Genomic DNA, 22,940 nt, shown 5'->3' with positions numbered 1-22,940 from the left:
AGAATAGAGGATTACTGCAGAGTCTTCTGTGACCTACCTTAGGTGCACACATAGGAAGTTTTTGGGGTCAATTGGCCATTGCTATATGCTACTTTGAGCCTTAGTCTTCTAGGTTCTAGCTTTTGATTTGATATATGTTTTGAACATTTGATTCCACGGGTTTCATATTCCATGAAATTTTTTTAGACACTTGACATTTTAAATGTGTTATTTAGTTTAACTTATTTCCTTCAGAAATTCACGTTTATACTGATGTGATCAATGCAAACTTGTGTATGTGTGCAAACTGCAAAGTAGCTTTGATTTTCTCAATTATTGTGTTATTGATGTTAATTTATTAATTGATGGATGAAAAAAGTTGTAAATCCTTAGAAAGCTTTGAGTTTCTTAGGTTTTTCAATTTGTTAAGTCTTTGCCGAGCCCATACATTGGGTCCGAGTTCGTGTCAAAAACAGCTTATCGAGTTCGAGGTGAGTTTGAGTCTTGTAATTATGGTTTAAACTCAATTGCAATGCTTGGAGTAAGGCATGCAGCTCAACTTGTTATTGGTACCATCATTGAGACATTTAGAGGTTTTAAACACTATGGTTCTTGTCCAATTTGGAATAATGCAATTGGCCCTTGAGGGTCTAGATTTGCCATTTGAAGCTTCATTGGAAAGTCAGCTTTACAGTTTTACCCATTTGGCTTGAGGTAGTTTCCATTTTTCCTCTGCTCATTTCGTTATTTCCTTAACACTCCCATCCCTATTAACAATGGCATTTGGCCTAGATTTCAACTTTAATGTTTATTTAACTTTTAGTATTATTAAAATTGGTTAAATCTCAATATTCTTTATTTAAACTTTAATGTAATACATTTAAATAAAAATTAAAAATGATAGATTTGTGTTATTTAAATATTAGCCATGAAAAATAGTGTTTAATTTTGAATTTAATATTTTGTTTGTGAAACTCGAACATGAACACAAACCTTTGATAGAGTTAAATCGTAAAGCTTATAACAACTAATTTATAGGACTCCTCTCTTGAGCACTCCAAACACCGTTGAAGATTCAAGGCAGATGTCTGAAATCCTATCTATTATTCAAATATTCAATTTTGTTCCCTCCTTTTCATTTGTTGTGTGCATATTTTTTTATTGCTTTTTAATTCAGCCCTTCTGCCTTCTTTTGCATATAGCTAACATTATTAAAACCCACTTGTAAATGAATGTGATTGCTGATGAGAGGAAATGTACATTGCACCATAATACCGCATGCAAATCATCTCCTATCAGCCCCAAATGTAATTCTGAATCCTATGCAAATCATCTCCTATCAGCCCCAAATGTAATCCTGAATCCTATGCAAATCATCTCCTATCAGCCCCAAATGTAATCCTGAATCCTTATCCCATAGAAACACTAATTTTGGGTTTAAGTGGGGTAGGTAACTGATAGGCCAGTTAATATAAGGGGTTTTATTGATTATTGGTACTCTATTTTATGTTTTGATATGAATCATTTGTTACAAATTTATAAATTATAATAATATTTCTAATGTCGTTTATTGTCAAAAAATGTCAATTGAATTGTGCTCAATAGCTGCCAAAATATACAGCACTTTTAAGCAGAAATGAACAACTATTGGCCCAAGGATTTTAAATATTTAGAGGTGACTGAATGTCATTTATGTGTGGCCATTTCTATATAACTACTATCTTTTGTGGATGCTTTTATTGGAAACTGTTTGGTATCTTACTATCACGTTTGTTTGGCTATTTTTGTCAGTTGTGGGATGCTACAGGCTGAGAGACACTGAGTGGATCTCCAGGCAAGATCCATATGTCTGTCTTGAATATGCTAACTCTAAATTTCGGACTAAAACTTGCACAGGTTTGATGACATTCTAAATTCTTTAAGAATTTCTTTTTCTTATATTCCTTTCGATTTTCCTGAAAGTTAGTTTATACTTTACTGAGTGCAGTATTTTATCAGTGTCAATTGTGAAGCATCTATATGTTAAGTAATGATAAATATTAAATGTTATGTATGTTACTTTTGTAATCTTGGCCTTGGCAACATTGCTGATAACTACATCCCGTATGATACAAATAAAGCTAACTTGAATTGCATTGTCACCATGCATTTTTCTTTGCATCTTCCATCTCATCATTGCATGATAGTCTTTCATGTGGCCAAGCCTAGCAATTCGTATGCATAAATGAAAATGCAGTTTTGTTATGCATATTTTTTTCACCATATTCAATTTTTAGATGGCTAGCAATGTTTATTGCATCTAGGGTTGACGATTGTCATTTTATAGGTTATAGTATTTTGCAAATATTATAATTGACACAACTATGCTCTAATATTGGGATGAATGCAAAAGATAGGAATAAATGGACTTAAATCAATGCTAAAAATTAAAAAATGACAAGGGGAGCAGAGGCTTTATAGCACAAATTGAGTGCACCTGCAACTTCAGAAGGTTGGAAGGAATACCAAATAACAGGTGCATGAATTTATAATATATCCATAAATAGGTAGAAAGGAAAACACCTTAGACAAAAAGAGGACAGTTAAATCTTTATTTCTTATTAAGTAAAGTGGCCCACCCTTTTCCAAATGTGATGTGTAATATCCCTGACTAGCTCAAACTACAAAATTGTCAGTGTTCTAATTGTCTTGCACAACACAAAGCAAAACAGTGTCATGGCAGATCTGTTCAAATTATGAGGGCAAGCTCCTTGAGATCTAACTTGACCTAAGCTTTAAAGCTACGTGTTGGTGCTTCCAACTGATGCCTGAGATAAAACTTGTTAAGTTTTGCCTAGAGAAAATGATAAATAGTAACAAAAGTAAAATAAATAGGTACAAGAGACACATCAGCTTTATCCTAGGAAAACCCTTCAATTTGAAGGGAAAAACTCAACCACATCAAAAAAATACCTGTTTTATTGATAATAAAATGTTCAAAGACAATATATATAAAGAATCGAGAGCACATCAGCTTTATCCTAGGAAAACCCTTCAATTTGAAGGGAAAAACTCAACCACATCAAAAAAAAACCTGTTTTATTGATAATAAAATGTTCAAAGACAATATATATAAAGAATCGAGAGACTCTTCATCTCACAACTGAAGGTCTCTTCAATTTCTAAAAACAAGTTTTTTCATATTTCCAAACACATGCCTCCTCGCATGACGCATGACACATGTCTCTTCATATAATATTATCTCAAATAAATATCTTCTCCAGCTGTAAACACAATATATAGGTATTATCCAGTGTAACATGGGGACATTTCTGCTTGCCAAAAATCCCAATGTCTCTGATTTTTGGCTAGCCACTAGTTCGCCACCATTTTGGCAGAGATGAGAGGACCTCTTGGTGTCCCCTGAGGCAACAAGGGACGTCTCGACATCCCTTGAGGGGACAAGGAGACAGGAACAAGTCCCCTAACCCTTCCAGTGGATAGCAGGGCGTGCCCTATCCAATAAAAACAACAACATTTTTTTGATATTCTATTGGTTGTATTGAATATTATATCATGTTGCTCAATGTAATCATCTTTATGATGAGATACTCATACTTTTGATATCTATGGCTATTATTATTTAATATTTGTATAATAAAAGTTAAAACTCTTCCATTTGCTCATTCAAGTATTTAAAATTTTAATATTTATTGTTCAGTGTTCAATGTTCCACTTTCTTGTTCAATGTTGAATGCAATATTCAAGCATTTAAATCTTAGTAAATTAGTATTTTACATCTTTAGTCTTATATTGTTATACGTATTTTTATAACTAGCATTTTAAGTACCACATGTATATTAAATAGCATATACATCCCCCCTGCCCCTTCCTCCCCGCCCCAAAAACTTGGCCTCTTGTTTTGAGGTCCTCCTATCCCCCAAGGAGGTGTAACGATGGTATTATCTCATTTTCAACATATAGCAAAATCAGAGATAAAGATCTCTATTGCAGCTACAATCTTCAACACTTCCTCTTAGCAAGAGATAGATCTTTAGTATGACAGGCACACATTGCTACAACTAAAGATGTTAATGATAAATGCACATCACATGAAAACATGTTTTCTCAGCATAACATAATTCACCATAGTTACTTCGTAAGCACATAAAATTAAACTAATGGAGTCACACACATAACTTCCACCATGCCTACTTGTAGAGGGTGGTCTGCAATACCTACTTGCAAAGGGTGGAATGACGGCTTTCACCTCAGACTTATCCCAGAGAGTAATGCATTTCCACCATGCCTTCTTGCAGAAGGTTGTCCACTATACCTACTTGCAGAGGGTGGAACAAGGGCTTTCACCTCAAACTTCTCCTAAAGAGAATGCATTTCTAGTATGCCTAGTCGCAGAGGGTGGTCCACTATACCTACTTGTCGAGTGTGGAACGAGGGCCTTTCACCTTTGACTTCTCCTAGAGAAGAATGCATTAAAGTAACATATCTAAGAATTGTATACGTGAATATGCGGCCTCTGCTAACACACACACTTCAACACGGTCTTTATTTGAGGATTCATCCCGGAATGAACATTGGATTGTTCATTCGAAAATCAGCCGGCAAGGCGACCTGTTGCCTTCTATCTAAAGGGATTTTGCTTGTTAGATATCCTCAGATTTGAGGTGTTAAGCAACTAGACCCTCTAAGAATGAGGGATTTAAGAAATGAAATTAATCTATATGATTATGCAGATTAATCTAGAATGAGAAATGCATTCTAATCTAAGAACAAGTAAAGGAAACTAGATTAATCATATGCATATTATGCTAAATGAGATTAAACTAGAAAATGAATATCTTATGAAAGTAAGGAGCTCAAATGAATGCACAATCCAGCAGCAATTCGATGCAAATTCTCATTCAACCTCTCCCTAAAATGAAGAGAGGAGGGTCTCTTATATAGATTTTCCTGAAAACCATCAACGTTGAGATCGATTTTGATCAACGGTCAGGATTGAAGATGAGGTTCAGTTAAAATGGAAACTTCCTTAAGAAAGGAGAGTTAACTGATTTCTTTTGAGTAGAATAAGGAGTTAATTGATTTAATTTGAGTAAAATAAGGAGTTAACTAAGCTTTTTGAGTAGAATAAGGAGTTCACTGATTTAATTCCTTTTTGAGAGATAGTTTACTCAAAGTTTCCATTTTAGAACGGAAGAGAAGATTTTGAAGATATTATTTAATTTAATAAAGTGAGATATGCTCTCATAATTACCTTTTTCATTTAATTAAATAATTCTATTTAATTAATTAGAGGCACTTTTCTTATTTAATTAAATAAATTCATTTAATTAATTAGGAATAACTTCCCATTTAATTAAATAACTTTGTTTAATTAATTAGAAGTAGCTTTTCATTTAATTAAATAATTTTGTTTAATTAATTAAAATAGGCATATTTATTAAATTAAATAAATTTAATTCCATAGTACATTAGCCTTAGGATATAACTTAATTTAATAAAGTATGAATACTTTAGATTAAATTAAATTGAAATTAAATAGGTTTAATGTGGCTAATATGAGTCAATACTATAGGAATTAAATAATAAGCATGATGAATGCAGATTTAGGTTTTCTGCATTTGACAATTAAGTCAAGTAGCGAGTAGCAGAATGAGAATTGCCTATTAGAATAGGTCTTAGGATTGATTAGGAATAGACCAGAATTGGTATAATGGCAATGAGCCAATTTTGGGGTATTACATTTTGCCCCTCTTTGAATGAATGTGCGAGCAGTACGTTCAATTCAAAAAAACATTAGAAAGCATGATGCGAAGATGAGATTAGTTCCGAAGTTGATGATACGAAGACCAATTGATAAGCTTTTAAGGACCATCTCTAGAACAGAGCTTAATCCTAAGGGATCCAAGTAGAGCACTTAGATACCTAATATTGATAGCATTTAGAAGATTATCTCCAGAACGGAGCTTAACCTTCAAGGATCCAGATAGAACACCTAGATACCTGAGATTGAAAGCATTTAGAAGATTATCTCCAGAACGGAGCTTAACCTTCAAGGATCCAAATAGAACACCTAGATACCTGAGATTGATAGCATTTAGAAGATTATCTCCAGAACGGAGCTTAACCTTCAAGGATCCAGATAGAACACCTAGATACTTGAGATTGAAAGCATTTAGAAAATTATCTCTAGAACGGAGCTTAACCTTCAAGGATCCAGATAGAACACCTAGATACCTGAGATTGATAGCATTTAGAAGATTATCTCCAGAATGGAGCTTAACCTTTAAGGATCCAGATAGAACACCTAGATACCTGAGATTGATAAAAGATAACAAGATCCAATCATGAGTCGTAGAATCATCCCCAGAAGGAGGCTTGATCCTCAGCAGTCGGGGTTTAGACTGTCCCAATACCTGTCCATCTAACTCTGAGAAGAGCTGTTATAAGATTGATCAATTGATGAAAAGATAAGATAGATAGCAAAGATGCCAGATAGGAGGGAACAAGATGCCCCGAGTGATGAGATGCCCCAAGTGACGAGGACATAAGATAGGAACAAGATGCCCCCAAGCGATGAAGATTCAAATTGATTTGAAATTCAAGTTCAATGATGTAATCATCCTGCCCCCTCGGGAGTGAAATCAAAAGATGACACACCAGAAATATGATGTAAAGCAGTAGAAGAAATTTGAGATTCAACCGAATGTAGAAGAGATCAGAACGATCTAAAGAAATATGAAGAGATCAGAATGATCAGAAGAAATTTGGAGAGATTAGAGTGATCATAAGAAATTTGGAGAGATCAGAGTGATCTGAAGAAATGTACAAGTTGATTCAAAGTGATTTCAAGATCCAAAAGACCAAGTTTGAGTTGAAAAGATTCCAAGAATCGCAAAGTATCAGAAAAATTTGGACTGCACAAGCGTTCGATTGCATTGGTCCCAAAATTGTAAAATGTATTTTTGAGCGACTTAAGTGTGTTAGATTTCGAATTCGATCTCGAAAATGGGTTCAGAACAACCAAAGTAGCCAAAAGAGTGATTAATCAATCATTTGTGCAGTCGTGAAGAACATGATGCTTTGAAGAGATTTGCAGTCCCTCATCAGAGAAGGTGAAAGGAGATTTGCAATTGAATCGCATGCTTATGCAAGTGAAGTATGTAATGCAAGACTATATTAAATGCAACCCTAGGCTAGATGCAACCGTAAACTAGATGCAACCCTAGGTCTAGTTACCAAGCCTCAATATTTAATCATCACCGGATATAGAACAAAGCTCATAGGTCATACAATTCCCACTGACATTGCAATCATGGAAATATGAATACAACATACGTTATTGGTTTGTCGGGATTAAATGTAAGCATTTGAGGCACAAGAAGCCAGAATGACCAGAACATTTGTCCCTTTTAATGTAGCAAGTTAACATAAGCATCAAAGCATAAACGCTAGGATGACCAGAATGTTGCTTGCATGACAGGCACACCAAATACACGGGAGGTCCCTCTTATGCTAAGCATTCAGTATTCATTCTGTTCGCAACGACCCTTGCGTTCGTAACCTGAGACAGAAGTGTGCTAGATATACTCGCTGTGACTCGTACGTTCACTTAGCAAGACGAGTATTAGTATTTACTGTAGTATGAAGAGTTCACTCCAACAAACAAGGAGAAGCACCAATGTTATTGATGTATTCTTATAAAAGGAGTCGAGGTACACCCGACCATCCAATACGAGATGGAGGCTCTTATAGTGGACACCCCTTTTATAGGAATGTATCAACTAATTGGAACTAAACCGCAAACAGAAAGCAAAGAAAAAGATCATGCCCCTAGTCATTGCTTCTCTCGTCGAAGATGACATCATCGAGTTGCTCAAGGAGATATGATAAAGCAAAATAAAGCAAACAAAGAAAATGCTTAGCATATCCAAACAATTATATCATTTTTGAGTTCAATGTTTTCGGGATTGATGTCAAGTGTCAATGTCCAGAACATGTTTGAAAGAAATCTCTTCAGTAGGGTGATGACAGTAGGCAGACGCAGTCAGAACAATTGGTGACTGAGGTCAAAGAGGAAACTTCACGATGAAGAACCTAAAGAGGACTAAACGATAGTAGACAGACACAACCAAGACGACTGGTGACCGACGCAAGAGAGATCTTCCATAAAGGAATTTGGAGACATGACCTTAGCAACAGTAAGCAAACGCAGCTGAAACAACTGGTGACTGTTGCGACAGAGATTCTATGAGGAGAATCTTGAAGAGAGTGACACTAGCGACAGTAGGCAGACGCAGTGAGAACCACTGGTGACTGTCGCAAAGGAGATTCTATGAGGGGAATCTAAAAAATAGTGACAGTAGGCAGATGTAGTGAGGACCACTAGTGACTGTCGCGAAGGAGATTCTATGAGGAGAATCTTGAAAAGAGTGACATTAGCGACAGTAGGTAGACGCAGTGAGGACCACTGGTGACTATCGCGAAGGAGATTCTATGAGGAGAATCTCGAAAAGAGTGACACTAAGGGGGAATGCCCCCGAGCTGTGAGAAGACTCAATCCATGGATACATGAGTAGGAAAGCAGGAAAAGCAGGAAAGTGAAAGCATGAAAGCAACTATACAGAAATCTTGAAGGTGCATTGCAAGATGGAGCATTGGGAACAAGAGGTGCCTATTTACCACGTTTTCACCTTCTTGGCAAGATTCTCTTTTTTTGCTACCATGATACCTGTTTCTAAGTTTTCACCAATGGCACTTTTCTTGTTTTTCAATTTTTTTGTATTTTTGAGATTTTTCACTTTTTTTGGTGTTACCAAGGCGCCTATTGCTAGGTTTTCACCAGGGTAACAATTTTTTTTAGGACTTTTTCCGATTTTTACATTTTTTTCACGACATATAGATATGTACAAAGAGCTTGCTGAGATTAAATCAACTATAAAACCGCTTCAGGTGGAGAGTGTTGATAGGTTCTTTAAGCACTTCTCCTTCGGTTGTGGAAAGCTGATAGGCACCAGATCCATATACTGCAGTAATGATGTAAGGACCTAGCCAATTTGGTTCAAACTTTTCCTTTTGTACTCATTGTTGTTGATTCTTGGGGTTCTCCCTCAGGACGAGATCACACGGCTGGAAGTCATGTGGCCTGACCCTCCGATTGTAGCTTTTGGCCATTCTTTGTTGATATGCTCGCAGATGATCACATGCCACTTGTTGTCGTTCATCCAGTAATACAAGCTCTTGAAGCCGAGCTATTCTGTAGTCATCATCAGTGATAAGGCCCTTCATAGAGATTCTCAAGGTAGGAATCTCGACCTCTATTGGAAGCACAACATCTGCCCCATACACCAACGCAAAGGGAGTTGTGCCCGTTGGAGTTCTAATGCTTGTCCTATATGCCCACAGAGCTGGATTGATCTGGAGATGCCAGTCTCTTCCTGATTTACAGACTGTGCGATGAAGAATTTTGAGGATTGCCTTATTGGATGCCTCAGCTTGGCCATTACTTTGGGGGTAATAAATGGAAGACCAATGTTGTGTGAACTTGAATTTCTTGCACAGTTCCTTGAGGTCTTTATTCTTGAATTGTCCTCCATTGTCAGTAATGATTGAGGACGATACACCATATCTACAAATGATGTAGTTTGTGATAAAAAGTGCTACAGTTTTGCCATTAGCAACTGTGAGAGGGACTGCCTTTACCCATTTCGTGAAATAATCTGTAGCTGTGATGATGAACTTATGTCCATTAGAAGAGGTTGGGTGAATCTGCCCCACCAAGTCGAAGGCCCACTGTTGAAATGGCCATGTTGTAGTAGAGGGAATCAGCTCTCTGGCTGGAGCGTGAATGAGAATATGCGGCCTCTGCTAACACACACACTTCAACACGGTCTTTATTTGCAGATTCATCCTGGAATGAACATTGGATTGTTCATTCGAAAATCAGCCGGCAAGGCGACCTGTTGCCTTCTATCTAAAGGGATTTTGCTTGTTAGATATCCTCAGATTTGAGGTGTTAAGCAACCAGACCCTCTAAGAATGAAGGATTTAAGAAATGAAATTAATCTATATGATTATGCAGATTAATTTAGAATGAGAAATGCATTCTAATCTAAGAACAAGTAAAGGAAACTAGATTAATCATATGCATATTATGCTAAATGAGATTAAACTAGAAAATGAATATCTTATGAAAGTAAGGAGCTCAAATGAATGCACAATCCAGTAGCAATTTGATGCAAATTCTCATTCAACCTCTCCCTGAAATGAAGAGAGGAGGGTCTCTTATATAGATTTTCCTGAAAACCATCAACGGTTGAGATCGATTCGGATCAACGGTCAGGATTGAGGATGAAGTTCAGTTAAAATGGAAACTTCCTTAAGAAAGGAGAGTTAACTGATTTCTTTTGAGTAGAATAAGGAGTTAACTGATTTAATTTGAGTAAAATAAGGAGTTAACTGAGCTTTTTGAGTAGAATAAGGAGTTAACTGATTTAATTCCTTTTTGAGAGATAGTTTACTCAAAGTTTCCATTTTAGAATTGAAGAGAAGATTTTGAAGATATTATTTAATTTAATAAAGTGAGATATGCTCTCATAATTACCTTTTTCATTTAATTAAATAATTCTATTTAATTAATTAGAGGCATTTTTCTTATTTAATTAAATAACTTCATTTAATTAATTATAGGAATAATTTCCCATTTAATTAAGTAACTTTGTTTAATTAATTAGAAGTAGCTTTTCATTTAATTAAATAATTTTGTTTAATTAATTAAAATAGACATATTTATTAAATTAAATAAATTCAATTCCATAGTACATTAGCCTTAGGATATAACTTAATTTAATAAAGTATGAATACTTTAGATTAAATTAAATTGAAATTAAATAGGTTTAATGTGGCTAATATGAGTCAATACTATAGGAATTAAATAATAAGCATGATGAATGCAGATTTAGGTTTTCTGCATTTGACAATTAAGTCAAGTAGCGAGTAGCAGAATGAGAATTGCCTATTAGAGTAGGTCTTAGGATTGATCAGGAATAGACCAGAATTGGTATAATGGCAATGAGCCAATTTTGGGGTATTACAAGAATGACTGAGATTTTCTGTCAACAGGGACAACTTTGATCACCATAATAAGATAGCTGATTACAAATTGACCAAATAGGAAGCAGTTACACTGCCACATAGGCCTGCGAAGACATCCCCCTGAATCATGTAACCGCCCTTTGAAGCTGATAAATCTCCCTTCCGAAGATAATATCTTCCTCTTTAATGTATCAATTCAGTCCCATGACAGCAAACAATGCCCCCATGTTTATTTCTGTTCCTGATAAAAACATTATGATCAAAATAGAGATCAAAGCTTTAAAACATATGCTATTCTTGATAAAAACATTATGATCAACATTCAAATATGTAATCATAGAATACTTATTTATGAAGTCTAATCTTCCTTGAGAGGTATGCATACTAGATTAATAATGAATAATCCTAACACAGTATTGATCATGCAAAGATTGACAAATATAGAATCATAAAAAATTGATATTATACACACAGACAACTCTCAACACAAATACACGCAGACAACTTTCAATACATAAATAGGCAGGAAACTCCTGATACACATTCAGGCAAGCAGCTCTCTCTACTTCACAAACACTAGCAGCTCTCAACACACACTCAGGCAGGCGGCTCTCACCATACACACATGCTATTAAGACCAAAGAACACTCACCCTCACACAATATAATAATAGTAATTAAAGAATGACTATGTTGCTTATCTACTGCACTGCTTTCAGTATTCTACAAACTGACAAAAAAAGTAGCAAAAGAAATCATCCAAATTAGACGCATGACATATGTATCAAAATCTTCACGACTCAACCCCAGATGAAAAACACTGCCCAGAATTAATAACTAGAGAAATTTTTGTTATGCCCAATATCTGTCCTACCAAATAATGATGAGAACTTCATGAATATGAATTAACAATGCAGAAAATTAATTTCTTACAATAAAAGCAGACATTCAAAACACCAGAGCAATGTTAAATCTCAAATAATGCAAAATCGTGCAAAAAAAATAAAAATAAAAATCTGTCAACCACATCCTATCACCATTCTGAACCAGCAGTTTTTGTTTCATGAAGAGACAGACTTCTTAAATTCGTTGAGGAATATGTGCGAGTTCTCTTGAAGATGACAAGGAGGAACTAAGGTAGAGGGCTTCTTCTCCAAATAGAGGATGGCAAGAAAGTTATTTACACACTGTAATCATCACGATATAAGACTCTGTAGAAGTCGACTATCTCTGAATTGATCACATACTAATAATAATTTTTCTGAATCTGAACAATGTGGAAGAATAATAATTGGTCTGAAGTTTGAACATATAATCTTCTCATGCAAGCACTATTTCCAGCCCTGCATTCAATCACTGGCCTCTATGAAGAACTACGGCCTATTCCTTCTAACTTTTGTTGCAAACAAATAAGCAAAAATTTCTCTTGCATTGCTAAATCCCTTGCTGAGATTTTTTGTCCCAGCTACCGGCTGCCAGGGGGAAGCGTCCTTGAGCCCTCTTTGCTATTTGCTCTAGGAAAGAGCTGCCAACTCAACTGACAAGAGGAAGAGGTGCCATCTGCATGAGAAAGACTCCATTTGAGGAGACCATCCCAATTAGGCCTGTCAGATCCTGCCATTCTTTCTGTCTTTCAAATTTCCAACAGATTCGATTCAATTTCACAACCTTATTCTCAGAGATAAATGCTATTGCAGGTTTCAGTTATAAGCAACAATTTGCAAAAACACGATAGATGGCGACCCTAGTCCTGCACATCTGAGGCCCTGTAAAGCCATGTTCTGCATCGGTGCTGTGCCCGCTGGCCATATCATTTAGCAACCCTTCATTCTGCAGGCCTATAGCACTCCCTGAAATACACGACACAACAACACTGATAAAATCTGCATAATACAATCAATGAGTCTGGAAGACGAGAAGACACAATACTGCAACACAAATGATACTCTGTTCAATATGATCAATGCATCTTCTCTGCATGCGTATATTTGGATCCGTCTCACACTTCATATGAAAAATTCACCCACCCAGAAATGAATATCGATCATCCATAATGAAAAATGTCCAAAAAGATAAAAACTTTTCAAAGGGAATAGGAAGAAAAAATGGTTACACAAGAAGGTGAACCAATGAGACATCATCGACCTTTTATGGACCGAGCATAATAATAAAGGAGCTTTAAATAATAATAAAGCAGACAGCAGATATGAGTCATAAAAAATGACTCCGCTCATACTCCACATTTGCACATAAGCTTGAAACATGAACTTATGAGTCTAGACACCATTAGAGTGCACAAAGCATAGTGCTCAAAAGCAGTAAAGAGATAATATATGCTGAGTGAGATAACAGAGAACACAATGAACTGAACACAAATTAGAGAGCTGAAGATGACTGATCAAAACTTGAAATTGTGAAACTAATAACCAGCTTAATTGCTGTTTATCAAAACGTGGCTTTGATACCATACTTTGCCCAGAAAAAATGTTAAACAGCAACAAAAGTAGAATAAATAGGTACAAGAGACGCAACAACTTTATCCTGGGAAAACGCTTCAATTTGAAGGGAAAAACCTAACCACACTCAAAAAATACCTTTTTTATTGATATAAAATGTTCAAATACAATGCTTTCCACTGAATACAATATATATAAAGAATCAAGAGACTCTTCATCTCACAACTGAAGGTCTCTTCAATTTCTATAAACAGGTCTTTTCATATTTCCAAACGCATGCCTCTTCGCATGACGCATGACACGTCTCTTCATATAATATTATCTCAAATAAATATGTCAAATATCTTCTCCAGCTGTAAACACAATATATAGGTATTATCTCATTTTCAACATATAGGAAAATCAGAGATAAAGATCTCTATCGTAGCTACAATCTTGAACAAATTTAAAGATTAGCGCTCACCTATAGTTAACCATCTCAGATCAGTGACCAGTTGCTCGAGAATTCCTTAGAAATAAGATGAGGAATGCCACCTTCACTTTGAGCTTTGAACCCAGGTGGGTGAACCTAGTGCAACATTAATGGATCTAGACAAACAACAGGGAATATTGCAGATCGGCAAATAACTTTTAACTCAGACAAATCAGAATATGCAGTTGACAATGTTCAGAATTGGCGGTATCCTAAAGTTTGAGCACTTCATAACACATTGAAAGTGAAAACTATGCTTTGACCCCACTTCTACGAATATGAATGAAAAGATAATTTGTTTTTTTAATGGTTACTGAGAACTTAACAAGATTTAGACCAGTGCATTAATCCATTGGGATGAGTCAAATGCTTATTGAACCTGATAGGAATTGCACACATAGCTTTAATCGTCTAAGCATTACTAAAACATTCAAATCAGGTACATCATATGCCACGAATCACAACAGTTGTCAATTAGTTACTGCAACTCATAGCAAGTATTTTAATTCCATCCTTGAGGAAAATTGAGGAATGCATCACATCAGGAAATTACAAAGATAGATTTTTCTATCATTAACGGAGAAATTCATACAACTAAGACAGAAAATTGCAGGAGACAACTAATGGTGAGATTTTTATCTGTGTTACCCAGGGATGCGTCCCCAGCCTAAAAAACCCTGCCCTCGTACCGGAAACGTTTTGAGGACTTGGGGACGCCCCCACCCCATCCCCCTTTTCTGAAAATTCCTAGGAAACGTCCCGGAAACTTGGGGACTTTGGGAAATTTTTTTGGGGATGTATGTACGTTCCGAGGACAATTGGGAACACCTTGGAAATCCCCGGGATGGATGGGCATCCCCGATTTTATAAGACATTTTCTTTTTAAATTTTAAAGTGGGTCCCTCCTTCCAATTTCACGTTAACATGCTTATTATTGTTTGGTAGTTAAGTCTTGCTATTTGGGGACCTCTGATTAGTATTTGACAACATTACTTTAAGAATCATGGGATTAATATTGCTGTTACAGTCACACTACACACTCAGGATTATATAGCAGAGTGTTTGGCAGGTGCTGGAAAAGTCTGAAAAGTGCATTATAGACCTAGAACATGCATCCTTATGTCTTTTTCTGGCAATACGTCAGTGCTTGGTTGGTCTTGGGTTGATCGGGGTCCTTTGTGGAAGATATGGTGACTATTGGAAGTTGCATCAAGATACCGTCTTACTGTAACAAACCTATATCATGATCAGAACTGTATAGAGGACCCTTTTGTAGTAATAATATCAGTCCACTTACAATGAAGTGGAAGTGTAGTTTCAAAATTAAATGATAGTAGTGTGTTTCAGTTTGGAAGGTGGCTTATTGTTCTTGTTGCTATTGAAAATGAATTCTAATTATGTTCTTGGGTATATTTCAAATTTTTATTTTATTATTTTAATATTACATGCACACTGACTATAATTCCAAATTATGAATTCATTATAGCATATCGAGCATTGAGTTTGATTATTGAAATGCTGTATGTTAAGGTTCTATGATGTTTAAATGACATGGTTTATCCATGTCTTCATATGAATGTAATGTATATATGCAAATTTTCTTATATATTTTATATTTTCCCTATCTTTATATAATCATCCCCGTTTGTCGTCTCCCCCCTGTTCCCAAAATCAACAAAAAATTTTGCCATCCCAAATACCTGTCCTACCATCCCTTGGCGTCCACCTCTTGGAAAGTCGGGGGAACATAGTTTTTTTTTATTAATTCTTTTCAAATGTGCAATCTACAATTTATCAAACACAAGACTCCATAATGTACCTGCAAAAAAACTATTGTATATTACACCTTGCCCACCCGACACAAAATCCCAAAAGTTTCAGAACTCTTTGTAAATCAACCTTGATTTCCCTATATAGAAATGGGGAGCAAAAACAAGCTTCGGGTTGATGACACATGTCAAAAATCAGTTACGCTAAAGAGAAAATGCCAAAAGGCATCTTAAGACCTCAAAACAAAAAAAATACTCATTTTCTTCAAATATGATCTTGTATGGAAAACAATGTTGAACCACACCGAAGGACATGCACATAAAAGAATGCATGCTGGCTGATGTAATAGAAATTAGAACCGTCACTGAGTGAAGACACAAGAAAGTGATTGAAAATACCACCAAACTGGACAAGCCATAAACTAGTAATCATTCAGATCAATTTCCAAAATCACAATTAGCCCAAGTGAAGTATCCGTGACCTTTGATCTGGGAAGATTTAAATCATCTAGAGAAACATTTCATTCATGCTACTGTGCTTCTTCTTGGGAGGTTCCCCTGTCTCTTCTTCTTCTTCTTCACTTTCCTCTTCCTTTTCCTCGTCTTCTTCCTCTTCTACATCATCACCCTTGCCTTTAGTGAGTTTGAGAGGAGAATCTGATTTGGCAAGTTTCTTTCCAATGCTTTCTAGCCCCTTCTTCCCTCTTTTCAAAATTTGAGGAATTTGAATCTCAAGTGAGATTCTTGTCTTAGCTTCATCATATGTTCCAAAATAAGTAGCCTTGGGGTCTATAGGCTTATTGATGAATGCCTCAACAATGTCTTTTGTATCATCAATATTCACCTCATATGCCAGAGGTTTTATACATGCAATCCTAGGTCTGACTGCCTGTATGTGAACTCTATCACTGTCAACCAGGAAGCATATATCCTGCTCATAATCATCTACAAGTTGCTTAGGGATCCTAGGGCTGCTTTGCATCCTTCTTTGAAATTGTCAAAGTATTCATCCATGTGTAATGTCCCCATTTTTGGAGGAGTTAATTATTTATAAAGTTATCGATAAAAAATATATTACAAGGTAACTTTATATTTAATTAAGTGATATATCTTATAAAAACATTAAATAAAACAATGTTCTAGAGGTTGCTGGAAGGAGCAGAGAAATAATTAAAAAAAGAGGCCGACCTATCGAGGAAAAAAGAATAAATAGGCATTGAGGGCTCATTGCCTATCATTGAGATTTATTATTGATTTTTGCTGATGTGCGTTGTGGAGCTTAGGGTTTCTGCAAGTAGTCACAATTGGCCATTGAGAACGAAAACTCTCAATTGATACGCAATTTTGAGGGTGTGAAAGATCACCTGAATTATTGCAGCTGTGGGAAGGATATTTCAGTCCTTTGACTTGTGCTTAATTGCTGGTTTGGAGTTTCAAGTGGAGTTGCACTTTCACCATATCATCTTCAGCAGTCACTCTCCAGTATCTGATCAATCCAGGTTCTTCATTTCAGTTTGTAGTTGTAACAAGTTCTCAATTGTATACAGCCAGTTAGGGTTTGTCTGTAATGTGCCATGTCATAATGTTTCGGTGCTAAAAATTGCCATATCATTTGTAAAAACATTTGGTTTTCATTGAATGAATACATTGGCACTATTATTTCCTTATTTCAGCAATATACTTTAGCAGTGTATTAAATTTAGGGTTTTATTTAGTGGCCTATTGGAAAGGGTCATTACAGTGGTATCAGAGCAGGTTTCCTGCCAGCCTGATAGGGTTTATCCAGCCAATTTACACAGGGAACCAGCATAACTAAGAATATGGCTGAGGGACGTTCTCAAAGCCCATCCAGAAGTGTGCGAGATGATGAGACTTTACAGCATCAGGAGAGGCTTCTATAGTCAATAGAGGTAAGTACACAGGCAATGATGGTTATGATGCAACATTTGATTGGGGAAAATAGGAGAAATAATCATGATACTGACTAGGATGACAGGAGCATAGCAGGATCACAACATAGGACACGGTCTGGAACAACTGACAGACCCACACATCCTACATTTAGGGAAGAAACTCCAGCACGCACACCTGATGCTATGGTAACAGATATTGTAGATGAACTTCGACAAGCAAGGAATGAGTGGGATTCGTTACCAACATATGTATAGGATGGGTGGACATTTGACAGGTACCTGAACTACAGAGTTGCCAGGCAGAAGTAGGTAGATAAACACAGTGAGTTGCAACAGGTCACCAACAAGTTGGTATTACCCCACATTTGACGGCAGTGGAAAAATGACTGCTCGTGCTTGGATTCATAAGGTGGATACTTTCCTATCTCTGAAGACTATGATAGAATTTGAAGCGCTCAAGTATGCCACTTTACACTTAGATGGGGTAGCACATGATTGGTGGACACATGACATGATCACATTGCAACACAATCAGATAACCACTTATCAGGAATTCTTGGATAGATTGGTAGAAAGGTTTGATAAAAAAAATCCTGAAGTTTATTTCTGGGAGTTAACCCAATTGAGACAGTCAGGAAGCTTAGAACAATTTATCAATAACTTCCAAAATCTTGCAGTGATGGTGCTTGACATTTCAGAATGGAGGCTAGTCATTTTATTCATAGAGGGATTAATTGAACCACTCAAGGGGTGGGTAAAGGCTTTTGATCCTCCTACATTACAGGAAGCCATGAAGAAAGCCCGTCGTATGGAACTTGCTGTTTTAGCAAACCGGTAGTTCGAAGGGTTCTTCATCATTTAGAGATAACAAAGGGGAATTCAGCAAGGGTAAAGAGAAGGTTAGTGACTCAAAAGGCAAGTCAGCTGTACCCTTGGATAAGGAAACACTTAATGACCTACGTAGGAAGAAGCTATCCTTCTTTTGCAAAGGTCCCTATGAGTTTGGTCATAATTGTCCTATGAGGCCTAAGGGGAAGGCTAACCGGGCGACGTGGGCTTATTACGAGGGTTCAGATTCAGACAGCTCAGAGCACCATGATGAGGATCCTAATAGGTAGAGGGTGAACAGGAGATGGATAGTGCTGAGAAAAAAGAGGCTCCAAAGCTACATTTACAGGAGGCACGTCTGTCTAGTATTCAAAGAGGGATCTTTCAGACTCCGGGGAGTCTTGGCAGGGCAGAAGGTTATTACTTTATTGGATACAGGTGCCACACATAATTTCATTGATGCACAATTTGTGGAGAGGCATGGACTCATTACTGAGGAGTTTGAAGGTGTGACAAGATTCAAGAAGAATTGGCAGATTAACGGATTTTCGGATGATTAATTAATTAACAGAGGAACAAATGTGTTCCTTATAAAGAATTACAAGGACATTGTTTCTAAAAGAAACAATGTAGACTGAAGATGGAATTAGAAACAAAACTAGAGACAGGATAGGAAACATTCCTATCTGGACTAAAGAAAAAAGAGACAGGATAGGAAACATTCCTATCTAGACTGAAAGACGGACTACAGACAAGTAGTTGACTATTATAGAAAGTATAAGATATTATCTTAATACCCTCCCTTAATGGTCAACGTACGGATGTCGGAACATTCTGTAATAATTGAGACCCTCCCTGGATCTACAGAATGTTGAAACCAAGAAGCTTTGCCAGAAGAGTGCTATGACTCAAAATAGGTTGCATTTACAAAACTTCGTTTTTGTGGAAAAAACGGTAAAACCCAGAATCTCACACAACCTTGCGTATTACAGACAACTTGAAATGATTTTTGAGGAGAAAATCAACAAACCCAGAATCTCATGCAACCTTGCGTATTACAGACAACTTGAAATGATTTTTGAGGAGAAAATCAACAAACCCAGAATCTCACGCAACCTTGCGTATTATAGACAACTTGAAATGATTTTTGAGGAGAAAATCAACAAACCCAGAATCTCACACAACCTTGCGTATTACAGACAACTTGAAATGATTTTTGAGGAGAAAATCAACAAACCCAGAATCTCACGCAACCTTGCGTATTACAGACAACTTGAAATGATTTTTGAGGAGAAAATCAACAAATCCAAAATCTCACACAACCTTGCGTATTACAGACAACTTGAAATGATTTTTGAGGAGAAAATCAACAAACCCAGAATCTCACGCAACCTTGCGTATTATAGACAACTTGAAATGATTTTTGAGGAGAAAATCAACAAACCCATGAAAAACAGAAACAGATTCAGAAGGCGAAAAATGTAGCTTCGCCTTGATCAGGAAGCTCGACAACTTGTGTTGTTGGCCGGGAAGCATTTTGCCTTGCTTGGGCAGCCAAACGTTTCCGGCACTCGAACTTCATATGGCCGAACTTGTGACAGTAATTACACTGCACATTTTGCTTTGTAGAGCCATCCAGGGATTGAGCAGAAGGTTGATGCTGGAAAGGCTGAGAAGACTGATGGTTGCCGATGTTCTGTTGAAAGGATTTTGCAGCAAATGCCTGCTCTGAGGAGGCTGTAGAAGCACTGCTGCCAAACTGTTGTTTCCAACGATCCTGCTGCAAAAGTTTGGTGCATAATTCTGGAAACTTCAGATCAACATTAGTTGACGTAATGTTGAGTGTTTCTATGAAGTGCTCATAGGATGATAGTAGACTTTTCAGAGTGATGACTACCATATCCTCTTCCTCCATTTTTCGACCAATAGCTTTGAGCTGATCACGGATGTCCTTAATCTTTGTTAGATGCTCTTGTAAGGACATACGTTCATCCATCATAATGGAGAACAACTGATTCTTTAGAAAGAATGCCCGACTTTTGTCAGATGTTTCATGCAGCTCCTTCAGATATTTCCAGATTTCTGCAGCTGACTTGCTTGAAGGACTCTGTGGTAGCTGATCATCGATAACAGAGAGCTTAAGAAGCATAACAGCCTCTCGATTGCGATCATCAAACTTGTCCTGTTCTGCTTGGTCAGAGGTCGGACGAGTCTTTGTGCCTAGAACAAGCTCATCCAAACGACGATATTCGAAGATGGTTAACATGCGCTGCTTCCAATGATTATAATTGTGGCCATTGAATCGTAGACTGCCCTCCAACATCAGATTAGTCAGAGATGCCATTTGCACGAAGTTCGAGGCAATGTTGAGGCTGACCCAGAAAAAAAAATGACAAGTGCCCAGAAGAGTAGACAGAAAACCCAGAAGGAATCTGCAGTCGCAATGTAAATCCGTTGGCTCGAAAATTGAGGCACGAAAAATGAGGTACCCAGAAAATTCTGACGAAGACCCAGATGAGGTCTCCAAAAACTCATCAAGAATTTTCAAACAAAAAAATTTTCCGACCCCAAAAATTAGGGTTTTGAAAAAAAAGGCCCTGGCTGAAAAATGCTTGAAAAATCTTCAGATTTCTTGATAAAAATGGTCGATTTTGCTTCCCAAGCACAATTATAGACTGAGTATGCAAAAAAATGACTCCAAATATGAAGCAAACAGTGGCCAAAAAGACAGAGGACCTTCCAAAAACAGTCTCAGATTTAGGAAAATCGCAGAGGCCGGATTGAGAGCCATTTTGTTTTAAAAAACGTCAGAAAAAAAAAGGAGCTGGGAAGCATGGCAAAAACACCATTTCGCTGTTACAGGCGCATGAAAGCTAGAGCCCGGCTGCAAGAAAAACGGCAGTAAAAAAATGCCCAAAAAATGCACGACTTCAGGCCTTGTAGACTGCGGCCGAAAGTTGGCACATTCGAACCACGAACCAAGCAGAACACAAGCCGACCAGAGAAAATGTAGAGCCGTGATTTGCAGAAAAAACACCCTTTACTGGTCTCAAAAGCCCTAGCCAAAAACCAGGAGTTCTATGAATTTCTCACAGAAAACGGAAACCTTGCTCTCGATTTACAGTGAGATTTCTCCGAATGGAAAAACCCAGTTTGAAGCAAAATATCACGGATACTTAATTTCGAAAATAGCTACTGATAATTTCTGAAAAGAAATTATTATTTTCAAAAAAAAACTTTGCTCTGATACCATGTTACAAGATTCAAGAAGAATTGGCAGATTAACGGATTTCCGGATGATTAATTAATTAACAGAGGAACAAATGTGTTCCTTATAAAGAATTACAAGGACGTTGTTTCTTTTTAGAAACAACGTAGATTGAAGACGGAATTAGAAACAAAACTAGAGACAGGATAGGAAACATTCCTATCTGGACTAAAGAAAAAAGAGACAGGATAGGAAACATTCCTATCTAGGCTGAAAGACGGACTATAGACAAGTAGTTGACTATTATAGAAAGTATAAGATATTATCTTAATAGAAGGATTGAGAGTCAAGGTAGCTGATGGATATACTCTTCGTTGTGACAGGATGGTGCGAGATCTACCTTTGTGCCTGAACAACTATGAGTTCAAGGCGGACTATCATGTGGTCAACATGGGTGACATGGACATAGTTCTTGGGATGTAGTGGCTACATTCTTTGAAGGAGGTTACTTTAAGACTAGAGGATATGGAGATATGGTTCGAGGTGGATGGTAGGACTCATGTGCTGAAGGCTATTCGTAATGGTGATGTCAGGACTATCTCACTTAGACGGATGGAGAGATTAGCCAAGCATATAGAGTGGGTGACAATTTGTGCCTTGATGCCTATCTAGGAAGAGCAACATAAGACTGAATATCATCTAGATATTCAGAAATTGAGAATCAAGTATGAGAAGGTTTTTAGCGAGATTCCACCAGGCAGGCCACCAGATAGAGGCATTGCGCACATTATCGAGTTGGAGGAAAGCGCTAAGCTTGTCATGATCACACCATACCGGCACCCAAAACGACTCAAAGATGAGATCAAGAGGACATCAAGGAGCTGCTAGCAATGGGACACCTCAGACCAAGTAAGTCACCTTTTGCATCTTCTGTTGTTTTGGTAAAAAAGAAGGATGGTACTCTACAAATGTGTATTGATTACAGGGTGTTGAATAAGAGAACTATAAAGAATAGGTATCCCATCCCACACATCGATGAGTTGATAGACAAATTGCATGGGGCTTGTTATTTCACAAAAAATGATTTGAGATCAGGCTATCACCAGATTAGAGTTCGAGAGCAGGATATTGAGAAAATTGCTTTCAGGTGTCATTGTGGGCACTTTGAGTTTGTAGTCATGCCTTTTGGTTTGACTAATGCACCTGCCACTTTTCAGTCCAC

General features: G+C 37.0%; 1 protein-coding gene across 4 annotated transcripts in view; it reads left to right on the top strand.

The window, feature by feature from the left end:
• The window catches only part of LOC149559033 (uncharacterized), a 69,273-nt gene that overhangs the window by 11,030 nt on the left and 35,303 nt on the right, over positions 1–22,940 (top strand). For all 4 annotated transcript variants that reach the window (XM_089832991.1, XM_089832990.1, XM_089832988.1 and 1 more), the window contains exon 3: positions 1,771–1,875. In XM_089832991.1, coding sequence (XP_089689117.1) covers positions 1,771–1,875 — 105 coding nt within the window. The remainder of the gene's footprint in view (positions 1–1,770; positions 1,876–22,940) is intronic.

The sequence above is a fragment of the Cupressus sempervirens genome, chromosome 5 (assembly GCF_028749045.1).
Source record: "Cupressus sempervirens isolate cs-2001-9-10 chromosome 5, ASM2874904v1, whole genome shotgun sequence".
NCBI classification, from domain to species: domain Eukaryota; kingdom Viridiplantae; phylum Streptophyta; class Pinopsida; order Cupressales; family Cupressaceae; genus Cupressus; species Cupressus sempervirens.
Note: the sequence above shows the minus strand (reverse complement) of the source record. Positions and strands in the feature narration are given on the sequence as shown.